Source organism: Anas platyrhynchos, chromosome 2 (genome assembly GCF_047663525.1).
Source record: "Anas platyrhynchos isolate ZD024472 breed Pekin duck chromosome 2, IASCAAS_PekinDuck_T2T, whole genome shotgun sequence".
NCBI classification, from domain to species: Eukaryota; Metazoa; Chordata; class Aves; order Anseriformes; family Anatidae; genus Anas; species Anas platyrhynchos.
In genome coordinates this window covers 21,916,112-21,933,293 of record NC_092588.1, presented here as the reverse complement: position 1 = coordinate 21,933,293, position 17,182 = coordinate 21,916,112, and the positions used below count along the sequence as shown (strand labels likewise).

Genomic DNA, 17,182 nt, shown 5'->3' with positions numbered 1-17,182 from the left:
GCCCTGGGGGACGCCACTAGTGACTGGCCTCCAACTGGACTTGGCTCCATTTACCACGACTCTTTGGGCCCGGCTATCCAGCCAGTTTCTAACCCAACGAAGCGTGCGCCAGTCCAAGCCAAGAGCAGCCAGTTTCTTGAGGAGAATGCTGTGGGAGACGGTGTCAAAAGCCTTGCTGAAGTCAAGGTAGACCACATCCACAGCCTTTCCCTCGTCCACCCAGCGCGTCACTGTCATAGAAGGAGATCAGGTTCGTCAAGCAGGATCTGCCTTCCATAAACCCATGCTGACTGGGCCTGATCGCCTGCTTGCACAAAAAGTCTTGCACAAAAACACAACCATCTTCAGATCTTGTATCTCCAAGTATCAACAGCACAACCTCCAAAGCACGCCAAACAAAACGAAAACTGAAGGGAAAAGACGACAGCAGTCAGCACCTCACAGGCAGAAGTGCCCTCTGGGAACACAGACATTTGGACAAGGCCATCAGCACGCTAAACTAAGGACCACCAGAAGTCAGTATTTAGACATTTATTTCAGATATGCAGTTTACACGCATATTATTGAGCAAAACTGAATTGCAAATATACAAATACTGTAACAAGCATTATCAAATAACATAACTGGCACTAGTGTTATAAGCATATTCATGAAACTGGTGAGGGTAAGTCATGGAAGAGGACTGCAGCTCATGGCATTTTCTTTTTATCCAACCAAACTTCCAGTAGCACCATAATGGCAATACATGAAACACAAGACAGAACATCGTTAACTGTTATTCTGATATTCACAATTTCTTTTCCCATTTTTAGTGATTTACATAGCAAAAAACAAAACAAAACAAAAAAAAAATAAACATTAACAGTGCAGGCGCTTTGGCCAACTTCAGCTTGTGTTCAGCTGTACATCTTCCGTATGCGAAAGAAACAAACAAACAAAAAAGCCAGCATATTTGGAACCCATCTTTGCACGTGGGCAGTCATTGCACTGCACTCTGATTCGGGGACTGCAGGAACGCACGCCTTGCAAGGAGATGTCACGTGAACGTCATTCACGAAAGCCTGAGTGAGTCTTTGGTAGGCTAATGCTTTATCATTATTATACATTTATCTACCACAGTCATTTTAATTCACTAGGATTTTCTTTTGTGATTGAAGGTGGCCAAAGAGGACATTCTGGAAAACATTACAGTAAAATCCTCAAGCGACCAGGCACTTCAAACCCAGTCTTTTCCGAAGGCACCGAGAATTGATGGGGCACCAATTTTCCCCCCTCATGAAAGGTGACTGCATCTGCTTTTCTACAATGCTTATAAATCAATGGACTGTTACTCTACAGGTTTTACACGATATATAGTAGCCTTATCTGCCGCATGGTTGGTTGCATGAATAAACAAGTGACCCCACTGCTCTTCATGGGTGATGTCTCCATTCTGCCACGCATTAATTACCAATTTCTTCTGTTTCAAAACCATATAAAATGCCGTAACCTTGCTCAAAGTGTACACGCAAACGCTTCTGACACAGGCTACATCCACCTGAAGACACGCGAGTCGTTCTACGTGCATTCTAAATAGTGTGTCCAGTTATGAAACAAAATGATGCTCATGAATATTCACTGCTGAAAGGTGTTTGGACAGGTCTCTGCAAAACTTTTGCTTCCCTTAGAGTTCACACTAGAATGGTTTTAAGTCACTAATGCTCAGCTAACACCCATTTATCCCAAACCCCATATTTTTCAAGTGAACAGTGCAGGACATAGTATTCATTTTAGCATTTAACATTAACGATTACCCAATTTTTTAATTTTTTTTTTTTTTTTTTTTACCTAAGTACACCAAGCATATGCTTTCAAGCAAAGTCGTGGCAAAAACAAAAAAAAAACATGGATGTATTTGTACTGCTGTAATGCACTTGTTAAAGCCTTCGTGCCCCTTCACACAGGTCTAGGATCCATATGAAGTACTCTTCTTTATTAGACAGGTATATATAAAATACAGTTGTATCAAAACCTTGCTTCTGCTGGTCACCTGAAACTTAACGCAAGTCATCGCATTGTAATTCAACCAGCTTTCAGGCAGGGTTCGTTAGTGGTAAATACGTTTTTGCAGCACTTTTTGGCTTAAATTTCAGTCTGAATAGCAGTGCTCAACTCCGCAGCATGTTGCGAATGGTTGTTGTTGGTTTCTTTCAGCGCTTCCCCAGCACCCGGATCTCCATCCGTGGCAGAAGCGTTGTTCACGCCTTCCTCGGCGATGTAACTCAACTGGGGAACGTCAGTGCTCGGGGCTGCGGGGACGGGCGCAGGGATCCCACTCGCCTGGGGGGAGTTTTCCAAGCGGTCGTTTTCCACCTCTGGGAGAACACTGACCGTGGTAAAGCGCGTGTGATAGTCGCTGGAACCGTGGCTACAGGAAGTTTTCATACTCTCCATATCTGAGCAACTGAACTCAGAAAAGTGACTCGAGTGGGAATCTGCTACAGATGGAATACTATCGCTAAGAGAGGGAGAGTCAAATTCACTGGAGTTTGTGCTTTGTTGTTCCAACAGCTGGGCATCCATGTCCTCCCTTGTCTCGTTTATCTTCATGCTGCTTTTCTTTCGCAGCTTACCTTTACATTTTTTTCCTGCTGTTGTTTCTTTGGACCACTTGGTGGCACTCGATTTACTCTCTGGCACGCAGGCCGAGGAACAGCCAGCGTTACTACGACCCGCAGCACTGCCGTCGTCAACACTGCTGCTTCCACTGTTGTGTCTGAATTTGGCTGGCTTTGATTCAATATCCACTTGTACTTCCATACTGTTGCCTTCCCTAGAACAAGAAAACCTGTCAGTATATCTGGTCATCTAAGACGAGCCAGCCAAAGCAGCCAAACAAACTCCCGCTGCTTTCCAAAATGCTGCTTTCCAAAATACAGAGAGCAGAAGAAAGTTACAGCGATGGGACTGATTTTAGGAAAAGTGTTCGACCAAACAAACAGCCCAAACAGGAGCACACAGTCTGAAAGATCAAATGCTTTCCTGAGCTGCACTAATTGTGTGTTCCTCTTTGGAAATAACCTTGGCAAATACAAGCGATCATACATAATTCAATTTCTAACAAAAAAAAATGTAGTTTCAAAGTTTTAAGTAGATCAGATGAGGCATGCTTAGAATATGCTTTAATAAGCAAGATTTATCCATCTTCTGTTTTCAGCACATTTCTCTTACCTGTCCAAAGGGATATAGGAGTTCAGAATGGATCCTGCCATCGCTTTGGTACTGGCATTATCACTAACTGTTCCCAAGCTCACTGTGCCAGATTCTCCACTCAGACTGTATCGTTCTTTCTGCACATCTGCTTGTACTTCCAGTCTTGGAGAGAAAGAAAATAAGAGTTATGTATACTGCTACTACAGTTAAAGCACCCTAGTTGAAAATTACTGTCACCTTGTAAAATTTCTCCCCCATTCAGTAGTAAGCACAGTTTATTAGTTAAAACCCCAAAATAGATGAAATTCCCAGCAGAGCAAAACGTTGCATTGTAAAAACAGTTTCTGGATGCTTTCCTCCCTGAGGTTTACAATAACAACTTTCAGACTAATCTACAATTTTTTTGCAGATAACATATGGTCCTCTTAAAAAAATGGAGAAAACAATCAGAAATGATCAGAAGGGTACGCAAGTTCAAGACAGTTCCCGTGTTTTCACAGCTGCAAATTATTACTGATGAAGTAACTGTCAGAGAACTCTGTTCTCCACTCTGCTTTATATTGCATTTTGTTTATTGCAACAATGTCCTTTTTCTATGTAGCCTGCACTTCTGAGTTACTTAAACCAGGTGCTACTCATTTTCTTAAGGAGCTAATTCCACCCTGATCCCTAAAAAGGAGTATTCTTTCCAGACACTCCCTGTCTCCTCAGCATACAGGACAGCCAAAACGTATAGTAAGACCCCAATTAACAGAAGGCACCGAACACCTAGATGACAAAAAAGCTGTCACCTGGGCAAGGCTGAGGTGCTCCAAAGGGACAATTTGGTATTTGATGATTTAGTGAACACGCCAGAAGTCCTGACTTTGCCATGAGATGCACTGAGACAACACAACCGTGGCCTCTAAGAGGAGAGCTAAGTGTGAGGTGCCTCCTGGGCAGGGGCTGCCCTCATGGGAAGCAGGAAAAAAATGCAGACTCTTTGAAGACCGTGATCTAGCAGGATCTTTTGGATACCAATAAGCTTGTCAGAGACAAATTCTATCTCAGAAACAGTGCCTTTTAGCAGGAACCACATACATTGAAAAAAATATCAAGAAACCTGGTAATACAACATCCTCTGCTTACATTAAGAGCTGGATCCTCTGTGTCAGGAAGGATGTCCCTTACCTGTTAAAGCAGTTAACCATTGCACTTCCTGAGAGGCTCCCTGTTATACTGGCTCCAGCCAGGGCCATGGTGCTAGCAGTTTCGCTGAGGTTGTCTCGGATGGCTCCTATTCTGTCCATGTGGCTACCGCTTGCACTCAAGCTGCCGGTCAGTCCCCCGACGCTCCCTTCACCTATACTGGGGTTGTGGCGCGCCTCTGCTACTGAAGTGGTGTCTAGACAGAAAGGAGGAAGGCTCGTTAGTCATGGAAGCACAACTTACTCGTTTCTAGAGCATGACCATGGAAACTGCCCCTGGAGTTATGCTGAGAACAAGGATTTATAAACTAAAGTAACTTTGTTAAAGAAAACTGGACCTTTCTTGGGGTTGCTATCGTGGTTATGCCTGGTATGACATAGTAAAGACACTGAAAAGTTAACCATAGGATACGAAATATGGAGTCAAGCAACACAGGGAGACGCAATGTCAAAGGGTATTGCTAAACAATTTAAAAAAAAAAGCACCAGAACAGCAGCTACAAGCATTTAGTTCTCTATTTATGGACAAAAAGATGAAACTCAGCAAGCTTGCACAAAGCAGTATTCTGAAAAAAGAAGCTTTGATTTTATCTTAAAGCTTTTACCCATAGAATGGACATTACATAAGTCTGGCTTTGGTTAAAATGGTCAAGCAAAGCTTTAATGCATCACTACTTTGAATTTGGATTCTGACAACTGACTTTAAAAAAAAAAGAAAATATGTTTCTGCTTGTTTTTAAAAAAAGATCATTTAATAATTTTTAACATAACATTAAGCTGTGAATACGCTGTCCTCCATTTCTATACTTCTGTGATCTTGCTGACTATTAGAAAGGAAGTAAAATAGAAGTGGGATGCTCAGTTACCTTTCAGTCATACTAATGGAAGTGCAAGACTGGATTCTAGAAAATTAAAATTTCCTACTCTTACCTTACACCTAGTGCTGTGTCAGAAGCAGGACAAAAAAACAAGAAGACTGTGATTGCCTTGCTCTGTGTCCAAGTGAGCAGGTGCTGCATTACAGCACAGCAGAACATGAACACAGAGCAGCTACCCTCTGCATTCTGGGTATCTGAGGCCATCGAATACAAGTCACAAAGCCTCAATTTACAGAAAATGAAACCTTTTTCTTACCTACAGCTGCATTTGTCCCACCAACGTTTATATCATTTTCATCGTCAAATTCTATCCTGACACCTTTCCCGTTGCCTGCCGAAACGCCACAGCCTCCACTCCGGCAGAGGGAAATGGGAACGACTCCGTACACGTACGCCAGCATAATAGGAACACCAATACCTGCAGAGGAAAATACCATCCTTTATTAAACACAGCTTATGTTTTGCACTCTCTCATACCAGTGATCTCATAGTCCACAATTACTTAAGTAATTCACACCTGAAAGAAACCAGGAGGGGGCAAAATTAAGAGGCGCTGATAAATCACTAGGCTGAAATGACAGCAAAGTACTTTCAGCAGCCAGAAGAGTCCTCTCTCAGTATCAGTAGGTAGAGAAGCATAACTAATACTTCCAGTACGTCTGGAACATCTTTTATAAACAAAATTAAAATATTTCATGTTTAAAGTTCATGCAAGTTCTATTGGATTTTGCATTCACTGGAGTCAGACAGGGCTTGGCGATTGATTTAATAGGACTTAACATCATTATTAGCATAGGATCTTTTATAATTTTCTGAATCACACTAATTCCATTTAAGAATTATACAAATTTTCCTTCTGGAGGCCATGTGGTAACGGCAGTGGGGCAAGAGTAAAATAAAAAGAGCAGGTTTGAGATCACCCTGATGAAAATAAACAAGAATAAGTCTATGGGGCCTGATGCCATGCATCCCAGGGTCCTGAGGGAACTGGCTGATGGAGTTGCCAGGCCTCTCTCCATCGTATTTGGAAAGTCCTGGCTGTCAGGTGAAGTCCCTGGTGGGGGCTTACCTGGACTAGCTAGGTAAGTGGGCCCATGTGAGCCTCACGAGGTTCAACAAGTCAAAGTGCAAGGTGCTGCACCTGGGTTGGGGCAATCCCAGACATGAGGACAGGCTGGGAGAAGAACCAAATCACTGAGAGCAGCCCTGTGGAGAAGGACCTGGGGGTTCTGGTGGATGAAAGGCTCAACAAGAGCCAGCAGTGTGTGCTTGCTGCCCAGAAGGCCGACTGCACCCTGGGCTGCATCAACAGAGGAGTGGCCAGCAGGTCGAGGGAGGTGATTGTCCCCCTCTGCTCTGCCCTTGTGAGGCCCCACCTGGAGTGCTGTGTCCAGGTGTGGAGCCCCCAGCACAAGAAGGATGTGGGGCTGTTAGAGCGGGTCCAGAGGAAGGTCACAAAGATGATCAAGGAGCCAGAGCACCTCTCCTATAAAGAAAGGCTGACAGAGCTGGGGATGTTCAGCCCGGAGAAGAAAAGGCTCCAGGGAGATCTCACTGCAGCTTTTCAGTACTTACGAGGACTTATTTTAAAAAAAAAAAAAAAAAAAAAAAATGGAAAACAACTTTTTGCGTGGACAGATAATGACAGGACAAGGGGGAATGGTTTTAAACCAAAAGAGGAGAAATTTAGATTAGAGGTTAGAAGGGAATTCTTCGCTCAGAGGGTGGTGAGGCCCAGGCACAGGCTGCCCAGAGAAGCTGTGGATGCCCCATCCCTGGAGGTGCTCAATACCAGATTAGACGAGGCTCTGAGCAATCCAGGTGGCATCTCTGCCCAGAGAGGCAGGGGGGTGGAACTAGATGATCTTTAAGGTCCCTTCCAACCTGAGCCATTCCATGATTCTACAATCCTAAAAAGCTCCACAAAATAAAACCAACTTCTTTCCCTAAAAAGCCAAGTTTTATCTCTACTGAAGAGTAAGGAATAAGCTTGAAATTGTGAGGCAAAGCAGACCTATACAAATATCTGAGACACTGCGCCCCACTGCCTGTTTAGCAGGAATCTGATGCCACAGCTACATGAAAATTCAATGCAACGCTGAAAGTCACCACAGACACTATGTTGGCTGGCACATCTGCATTTGCACGGTGGTTACCCATTGAACAAGTGATTTAAAACCCCATCTTCACGGCCAATTTAGACCACCACGTGCTAGAAGTCAGCCTTTCTTCCCAAGGCCACTCATTTCTCTAAGCATTATTTCTAGCACAAGGGGGAACACTGCATACACAAGGGCACAATGAATCAGACCGTGGTCCCAAAACCAGGGTTTGTGTACAGTGATCTTGGAGCTACGTGGTGAGAAGATGAATGTCACAATATAGAGTCAGATCTTCCTCAAATGCCATCCTCCACATCCTTATGAAAAAAACATGGTAAAATTCAAATCGACTCTCATTGCACAGCAAGAGGTTTATCAACCACTGTGACGTTAAATGTAACAGGCTATTTTTCTTCTGTGTTGAGAAAAGCTTGACATGAAATTATTCAAATATGAACAGACTCCACAACAGGTGTTTTTTTGGTCAATCATTTAAGAAAAAGCTTTAAATATGTCAGTTTTATGAATACATATGTATAACCTCAGACACTTCATGGATTTTCTACCTTGGTTTCTTCACCTGCAAAAGAAAGCTATCAGGCTTATCTGGGTTTTATTCACAAGTGTTTATACAACTCTGGTTGCAAGGTGCTACCAATATACAAAGCAGTAATATTTGCTTACCTACAGTTACTGCAGCTACAACTGGAGAAACGATGACAGATAGGGTTACACCACCTGCTATGGCTAAATTTCGCTTGTGCTTGGAAATGTCTTTGCCTTCGTATCGATTGTGAATCTTGAGAGAAGAAAAGAAAGGGTTTTTAGAGTATTATAATAACGAATAATACATTGTTGCAACAACAGAACTGGCATGGTTTGGAACCTGTATCCCACTCTCTTCCATACAGACCATGTTCTATGTTGTGATTTATTTCTTAGCCTATCTCAAAGAACAAGAAAATTCATACTTGTCTTAATTTTACGCAGCTGTCTTAAAAGTCCTCCAATCCAGCAACTAAACATTTACTTTCAGCCTCAAGCTAAGAGAGCTAAAACACTGAACAGCTTTTTTTGTTTATTTGTTGAATCATTACTCTACCTTACATGGTTGGGAAAAGTCAACAGTTTTCTGGATCAAAGAACTGCCGCCCCTGAGCCAACTGACCCTTCTTATTCCCTGTCACCTTTCCCTTGACCAACACAGAGTGAAATTCTCACAGATCAGATCTGTGGGAACACAGCTTGAAAGAACATCACAAAAATCTTGTAGTAAGGCAGCCTTCACCAAACATAACCTGGAGGGAAGAGCAGCAAGGACTCCATTGCTCTGGCACCTTCTCACGATGACCTGTCGAGGTAGGGAATATTTAGCAGAGCTGAGTCTTAGCACTGCTGTTATTTACTGGAGGATCTGCTAACCAAAACCCTTCCTGATGGTTCAAGTCTTCCCTTCTGAAGTGTGACCATCTCAAATTTACCTGCAGCAAATGTATCTGCAACCACACAAATCTGAAAGGCCTTCAAAGATCACTTTCACAGAGATTTCCTACTTTTTTTATTTTATTCAGCCCTATAGAAACATGGCTTTTTAGCCATATGTGCTTCATTTGTCAGCACTCTTGGTTAAGAGGTAATTAATTACAAATGAACAACAGGTCACTATCTTAATGGCTGTCCTGAGGGCTATGTTAATCCTCAGTACATCTAAGGAAGAACACAGAAGAAGAAGAAGAGGATAATCACAGTGTTTTTGTACTGATATGCTACTGCAAGAAGAACAACAACGTAAGTTGAACTGGAAGTTTTATTACACGTGCTCTCTGTAATTTCCATTTGAGGTTTGGTAGGGTAGTTCTCATTCTGGAATAAAGTAAGAATTTGTTCAGGGAAGGCAGGCAAGGAAAAAGAGAAGACACTGAATTTCTATACAATAAGAAAGTGTGTGCTTGCTCTGAGAGAACAGCATGGAATGAATGAGGGGGGCACTCAAGTGTGGAACAAACCTGGAAAGCCTGCAGGTACAGATTAAAAGGAAAAATTGAACATGAATGCTCTCACAGTATGAGTGTGTAGGAATTAGAAGATCAGGTTTTATGGGTCTCTGTGAGAAGTTCAGCAGGATCAGCTCAGGCACTGAATTTTATTGGTATGGGCAACTTTAACTACCCAAAACAAAAGAAATATGAAAAAAACACCAATGGGTTCTGGATTCCTTAAACACAAAGCAACAAAAAGGAACGGAAGGGATGGTTACAGAGGGGAAACTGATTAAAAACACGAAGACAGAGCGTTGATAATGACAATAACAGAATTCTGAATTCTCAGGAAAGAAGGAATACCTAAATAAGAACACCGGGCCAAAGAATGGATTTCTATCACAGCAGAAAACTGGTACATTACCAGATATTTATCTATGAAAACAAGTGAGAATAAGGAGTGCTTCCTTAAGGAAACTAAAGAAACACAAGCACGAACTCTCCCAGTGCAGAAGAAAATGTTGCAAAGGAACAAAGTAGCCTCCTTTACTGAAGGAACAGCAGCATTAAAAAAAAAAAAAAGGAAAGTAGGTCAGATTACTTTCAACAAGTACAAAGGAACAGCATGAGGGTGTCAAGACAAAGTCAGAAAGGTTAAAAAAGAGGAAATAAAAGAGCAAGGGCCAAAGCTAGCAAGAAATTATTCTCAAAGTACACTGCTAGTAAGAAGACGACCAAAATAGATCCCTTTGCTATTTAACAAAAACGAAGAGCTAGCAGACTAAATTGGAGGCCTTTTTTTTTTTCCCTTCAGATGTCACTGAAGATTACCTGTGAGACAGGTGATTGGTGACAAGGAGTAAGATCTGTAGGAAAACAGCACATTAGAGCATACTTGCATGAGCTGATCTGAAAAATATCTTATCAGGCCCAATGTCAAAGTCACTAAGAATAGTTTTAGAAATTTATTATTCAGAAACGTTTGAGGAAAAGAAAAGGAAAACAAAATGTTAAACTGCAGTGATAATCTTTAAAAAGGTGCAAAACAAGTACCCAGGGGGTTGAAGACCAATGAACTGAACTTCGGTTTCCTGAAAACCAGCCAACTTATAGACACCAAAGCAAAAACAGAAAATAAAAAGGCCATGTTGGTATGTCTAGTAGAAAACAAATCAGTTTTGTTTTCCTCAGCAAGAGGATGACTGGCCTTGAGGACAGGGTGAAGCAGATGCCACACACAGACTTGAAAATTTTGAAGCTTTTTTATATGATGTTTTTTATAATGGGCCAGACTGAAAAAAAAAAGTCTAAAGAAAAGAACTATTAACTTCATGTAAAGCTGACAGAAAAACGTCAGATTTGTCATTAGGCTGTGGGGTTTTTGTTTTTAACTCCCCAAATTGAAACTCTTTCTCCTGTTCTTCCTAACAAGAGATGTGCTGTGAATCCAAGAATATTTTCACCATTTTCATTAGCGTGGAAGATGGAAGGAGGGAAGAATTTCTATTGTCCTCTTTCAGGACAATACCAACCTATCAGGGCTACAAGACTGCCAGAACTCAGACTGGTCTTGAGAAATTGAAAAAATGCCCTGGAACAGTTGCATGCAGCACAATGGGAGTAGGTACATGTCCCTTAGGAGGAGAGCAATTGCTTGAAGTACCAGTACTGTGAAAAAGGGTGCAGGTTTTGGAATACAGGAACTCAGAATAGCACCCTGCTGAGAAAGAGTCAACAGGTATTTGTATGAAGAGAGTCACCCTTTCGTTTAACTGAGCAGAAGTAAAGCTCAGCGTCACTGCTGTACTCTGAGTGGACAACACCTAAGTGTTGTCCCCATTTTTAAAAAGGGGAAAAAGAAAACCTGAGGAACTCCAGGCCAGTCAGTCTCACTTCTGTGCCTGGCCAGATCATGGAGCAGATCCTCCTGGAAACTCTGCTAAGGCACACGGAAGACAAGGTAAATGACTGCTGACAGACTTTTTTCTAGTTTTGCCTTCCTTCTCTCTAAATATTGTATAGTTCTAATGATCGCAATGGAAACTAGAGATTAAAGATGGCAATACTGAAAAGCATACAAGAACTCCCATGGCAAAGCACACATCCTTTTTCAGCAGTTTGTTCTACCTGTTTTTAAGACTAACTACATCCCTAAAAACACCTTCTCCTGTGCAACTGACATCAACCTTTTCTTAAATAATTTGTCCTTTTTCTTCCCCCCTCTACCCCCCCCCCCAAAAAAAAAAAAAAAAAAAAAGGCTAGTGAGTGGTGAGGACAACCAGCTGAACATAGCATTTTACCTTCCGTCCCACATACACGGGAATTCCAATAATCATAGCAGGAATAGCAATGCCAGCTATTAATGCAATTCCTACAGGAGCTCCAACAAGCGTCCCGAGTTGCCACAGTATTTTCTTCTTACGGCTCCATGGTTTCTTTCCCCAAAATGTGCAACCTGAGGGGCTAAGAGAAAAGTAGGAAAACCGTAAAGAAATTGCAAGTAAACTGACATAACTACGCAGTACTAAACTTTACAAAAGTTTAAGTTACAAAATTATTAAGTTTATTATTTTATTATAAAATTATTTTATTATAAAATTATTAAGTTTAAGTTCCAAAATTATTGTTCTTAGGTTAAACTTACAGACACCAAATTATTAGCTATTTCTTCAGATTTCTAGCAGTGGCTTTAGAGAACATTTTGAAATGTAGAGAAGCACATTGCATACTACCACGTGCTAATCTGTGGTTCACAGGTAACACAATATAACCAGAGTTCTTGTGTTACTTTATGTAAACACGGTTCAGCAGTATTAAGATGTCAGTAAAAACAGTGGTTATGTCCATCTAAAACACTTCATTTGTTGTACAAAGTACACGTTGCATGCATGAAAAATATTTTATACTAAAACAACAATGTACTAATTTAAGTACTTGCATTGAAAACCAACTTAATTCTCAGACATAGATGCTTCAACTTTGATTCTCTACTCCAACAGGAAGAAAGTCAGACTAATAGCAATCATCGACTTCTACATACTTTAAAAAATAAGTTACCAACCATACAGATCTTTTTTTCTTGGATGTACCTTAAATAGTGTAAATCTGAGATCTCTTTCATACATAGCCAGCAGAACTCACAGCCACAGACAGCACAAGTCATATGATTGCAGCTTCCATCATTCATTTTTATTATATAAGCAGCACAGCGTGGGCATGGCTTTATGTCATCAGCTGTTTAAAAACGAATATTAAGATTGCATCAGTTCTTTAAGCACACAGATTAAATCAAAATACAGACAGATATTTGGGAAAGTTGACTGAACCATCATCTGAAAAATGGAAAAAGTTTATTGTTAAGTTTGCAAAATCACAATTCGTAAAGCAATTACTTCTCTGATAGCTTTTTGTAAACCCATGGACGAAGTGATACTGATCAAAACAAGGTGTATTAGAACACATTCAAGTAACTGAATAGTTAATCCACACTGTTCAAGGATTTTCTAAGCTTAATGCAATATATATTGGAGTTGGACATTAAATTTGTATGTTAATACAGGACTGACAGCACACTCTCTCTAAATATAATCTTTTTTTTTTTTTTTTGACATTTCATGCTGTTATGAATATTTTGCTTGAATACTGTCTCCCCTTCTACATTTCTTTGGCATCACCACTCTCTTCTTGATTTCTCTTCACCGAAGAGAAATACTTATTGCCTAGGGGGAAAAAAAAAACTGTTGTAGAAATAAGAAAATTCCAGAGGCTCTCCTTGTTCCTAAGACAAATATTTAAAAATTGTAGTCAAGCAGCTAGCTCTATCACTAGCAAACAAGGGGGCATTGCGCAACAGTGAAATACTTGTGTGCTGACACCATCACAGTTGTGATCTTCGTTCCTTTACATCACTGGTTAGCATGAGCACTCTGAGCCAAGCTATTTATACGCAGCAGCTGAAGTTAACTTGCAGCTCCTCGTGCAGAAGTTCCGGTCTCCTACCTTTGTGCTACTGGTGGGGATAAAAGGAATAGAGGGATGCAGCTTATACCTGGTGTAAGGAACATCCAAAGAGGTGAGGAACTGGCAGAAATCAACTCTACTAACTCCAGTGCAGCTGGACAGTGAGCAGCTGGAAGGATGCACTAGCTATTCCCAGATGGGAAGAGACACAACTAAACTGAGCTTGGATGTGGCACAGCTACCGGTGTTCAAGCTAGCAGGGACTGAAAGGGAAAGGAAAGGAGATGGCATACTAATTTATTTCAAGTTTAGTGTTCAAATGAATTTTAAAATAGAGCAAGATGCCAATTTAAGGCAAAACGGTGCGCCTTGTTTAAAACAAGCCAGCACAAACAAGAAATTAAAGACTCCCAAGGCTAAGGCTGGATTGGAGAATGACAGCTCTAACTATGTTCAAGTTGCAAGAAGCTCTTTCCCCAAAACATGTACTTTGTTTGGTCAGCCAGAAAAAAGCTGCCAAATAGATCAGAGTGTGGTGAAAACATGAGGCCAAATCTCATCCGCAGCAAACTGGACTCTCACTCTGCAACATACTGCTCTAAAGAGCTTATCTCTCCCCCACCCCCCTTTTTTTCCTCTAAGTTATGAAAAAATCAAAATTTTCAGAAGCTGGAATTGCTTTGTTTCTGATAGCCAAGAAAAATGAGCGTTTTATTGAAAAACAGAAACTAGGTAACTCCCTGTGAACAGGGAGTAGCCTTCTCACACGGAAAAAAAACAAAAACATAGATGTCAAACAGCAGAGCTGGCCTCAGCCTAACAGTCTCTTCTGGAAGCAGAAACATAGCGTTGTGGGGTTTTATTTTAACAGCATTTATTAGTAGTAGCCTTGTGGAATTTCACCTACAGCATAGAAAATGCATGTTGCCAGAGTGCAAGGGATGGAGCTCATGGAGTCAGCCTGTCAGACGCAGAGAATGCTTTGCAGCAAGCTCCTTAGAGCTCCCATTTTTCAGCTACAAAGAATTTAAAATGCTGACATGCCTCTAAGGTCAAAGTCTGGTGCTCTGGTCACAGAGCACTTCAAATATTAACATCAAAAATTTGAATCCAAACCTAAAATGGCATATTTTATGTTTCTGAAACACAAAGGAGTTAGTAGCTACCAAGCTACCATTCAGCTCTTTCCTTTTCCATGTTTATTGTGCAAACGTAGCAGAAAGGTATTTTACAGGCCCAGTATCCTGACCATAAATACCTGCCGCTCCAGATTCCTGGCTGTAGCTGATAGACGAGGAACGAATTGTTCTCAGGCGCAGACTTTGAGCTCTCTCCTGGCGAGCGGCATCGCAGGTCTGGTTCGGGTGCCAAATCTGCTTACAGTGATAGCAGAACTCAGTCCCGCAGCCTTCTCGTCCACATGTAAGTTTGGGACAGCTGGCGCATCCAAACGCGATCACGGCGTATCTTGAATTATCAAGGGGGGCACAAGAGAAAATTTTGTTAATAAAATAAAGTTTTAGTTATAGACTAAAGCTAAAAAGAGCTCCCAGAGCAGGTCAAGCAGCTACGAAGGCAGCAGGGATCAGGAGGTGACATTATGTGGCCAGCACAAATTCCTTACCACCTTCATCTTCCTTGTTAAAATATCAAAACAGAGAAATTATAATGTAAGGATTCAGCTTGCTAAATTAACTTCAGTTCATACCCACTGTTTTATTTTCAATTATTTTATGCAATAGCTTTATTTCCAATAGAAAACATTACTATGCCCACTGCTATGAACACTTAAAGCATGAATGAAGTTTTTATCCATACGAACAGCCTCCCTGTACAGACTTCAGCAGATCTGTAAGTACAGCAGGGCTGAAGTTTGGGGCTGTTCAAATGAAAGTAGCTTTATTTTAAGAGTATATTGTTAATTTTCAATATACGCCGTGCCATTTATAGTAGTTGCATAAAATTCTTGTAAAATATTCAGTAATGATGCTAAAATATTTCCACACAGATGTTTAGCTGAAACTTAGCTATTTTAATGTTAGAGTTGATGGATCTGAAGCTCCGTAAAGCTAATGTGGTATCATTTTGTTAATGTTTTAAACCAGCACGTTGGAGGTTGCTCCTCTTTAAGAGTTGTGCAAAACGAGCAGGAGTTTTCAACCTTTCAGTTCCAGATGATGTAGCTACACCCAATTACACCTGCTTGCCTGTTTTCAAACAATTTCCTTCCCGAGCAAAAACTCGTTTCGGCAACTGCTGGAATCTTTGATACGGTTGCCAAGTTAATCAGCTCAATTTGCCTCACTTAGAGAGACCGAAGAGCTAATTACCCTGCATGTACACAAAGTGGCTCCGGTCCAAACGCTTCCTCAGCACTAAGGGGCACATCCATGATTCCTTCGTGTTGTATCAAAGCAGCTCAGGCTCAGGCTGCTGAGTGAAGTCCCAATTCATCTGCTTCCTCCCACAGCTAGCAGGGGATGGGCACGTCCCTGAAATCACTCCCTGGGGGGGACTGATGTATTGGCAGACCTCTGGAAGTAAGCTTAGACCAAGGCAAGCGTTTGGTCAAACTGTACAAGACTACAGGTGTAGTCTGAATGCTCTGCATTGATTTTAGGCTGTGTAAATGCTCAAAGTTCTTGTTAGGCTGAGAGAAGGGACAAATAACTGAACTCAGGGTAACAGCGAGTTAAAAAAAAAAAAGGACAACTCATTGCAGAAATGATGTATGGAGGGAGCAGAACAGGAACAAAAAATGCGTACTCTTTTCCCCGATCTACGTTTTGCTTGACAGAGATAAAAATCTGAGAACTGCAGCTCTCTTCTAATAATGTCAGCAATAAAATCCCAGTGCAAAAACCCCTAAATAATTCAGGCAGAATAGAGGACGGACCACTTTCGGAATACTGATTCATCAAGCCTTATAAAAACGACATTTGACAACTCAAAATGGCGAAACAGAACCCTCAAAAAATTTGTCTGGAAGAAAGCCCAAGAGGTTTCCTTATCCCCAACTATTTGCCAATGTCCCCTAGCAAGCTATTGCAGGTAGGCTGCAGCTGGTCCAGAGATTTTTACCTAAACTAGCCTAATTTACCTAGTTTTACCCTAATCCAGCTTCCCTCCTTTCCCTCCCCACAGCCAGTATCGTGCCAGATGTTTCATCAGTGCACTGTCATATGGCATCCACTTGGTTCGTTTTCTTACCTACTTGTGCAGTAAATGATCCCTACTGAAATGCTCAGCTTTAGCAAAGGATGCTACCCTGTTCCCTGCACCTGAAGCTCTTGCACCTCTCCTGCTTTGGGATTAATCACAAATTTAGTAAACGCAAGCCCTCCAGCTTCTTCAGGAGAATTTCTATGCATCCTAAACTCAGGTGAGCTATGACCTGCCAGTAATACACACCAAAAACTGATCAGAAAAGAAAGAAGCCCTCAATTTTCACTGGATATTGTGCAAGCTGAGTACAGCTGCCAAAGCCATTAGCAAAGTGTGGCTCCTGTTGCACCCCATCACTGGTAAAGCAGCCATCTGCTGAAGTCTGTGCCTGCTGTATGGGGCACGGGGTCTTCAAACAACCTTTGCTAGCATAAGCTATTCTCTTCTGCTCAAGTATTGTGTGCTTTTTCCACAAAACTTAGTGGATTAAAGTGGATCGATGCACTAAAACCTGAATCCCACGTCAAGCATTTCCCTGCCGTGAGGGTTTCCAAAGGTACAGACAAAAATGAGAAAACTGAGGTGCACCAAAAAAAAAAAAAAGTAAAAATTGTCTATTAAACAAACCTGTGCCTTTCTTTTCCAGCACTTAGACTGAATCACTGAAACCTGGTTTAACAGAAAACGTGGCCACGTTCTCGTATACTCCTACACACCT

The 17,182-nt window shown here is 41.5% G+C and overlaps 1 protein-coding gene across 4 annotated transcripts in view; it reads right to left on the bottom strand.

The window, feature by feature from the left end:
- Window positions 1-516: 516 nt before the first annotated feature.
- RNF19A (ring finger protein 19A, RBR E3 ubiquitin protein ligase) overlaps window positions 517-17,182 on the bottom strand; it is a 55,541-nt gene continuing 38,875 nt past the window's right edge. For all 4 annotated transcript variants that reach the window (XM_027452522.3, XM_027452524.3, XM_027452523.3 and 1 more), the window contains exons 4-11: window positions 14,558-14,766; window positions 12,429-12,573; window positions 11,640-11,802; window positions 8,044-8,158; window positions 5,514-5,675; window positions 4,363-4,576; window positions 3,211-3,354; window positions 517-2,812 (exon numbers count right to left, since the gene is read on the bottom strand). In XM_027452522.3, the coding sequence (XP_027308323.3) occupies window positions 2,122-2,812; window positions 3,211-3,354; window positions 4,363-4,576; window positions 5,514-5,675; window positions 8,044-8,158; window positions 11,640-11,802; window positions 12,429-12,573; window positions 14,558-14,766 (1,843 nt within the window). In that variant the 3' untranslated portion in view covers window positions 517-2,121. The remainder of the gene's footprint in view (window positions 2,813-3,210; window positions 3,355-4,362; window positions 4,577-5,513; window positions 5,676-8,043; window positions 8,159-11,639; window positions 11,803-12,428; window positions 12,574-14,557; window positions 14,767-17,182) is intronic.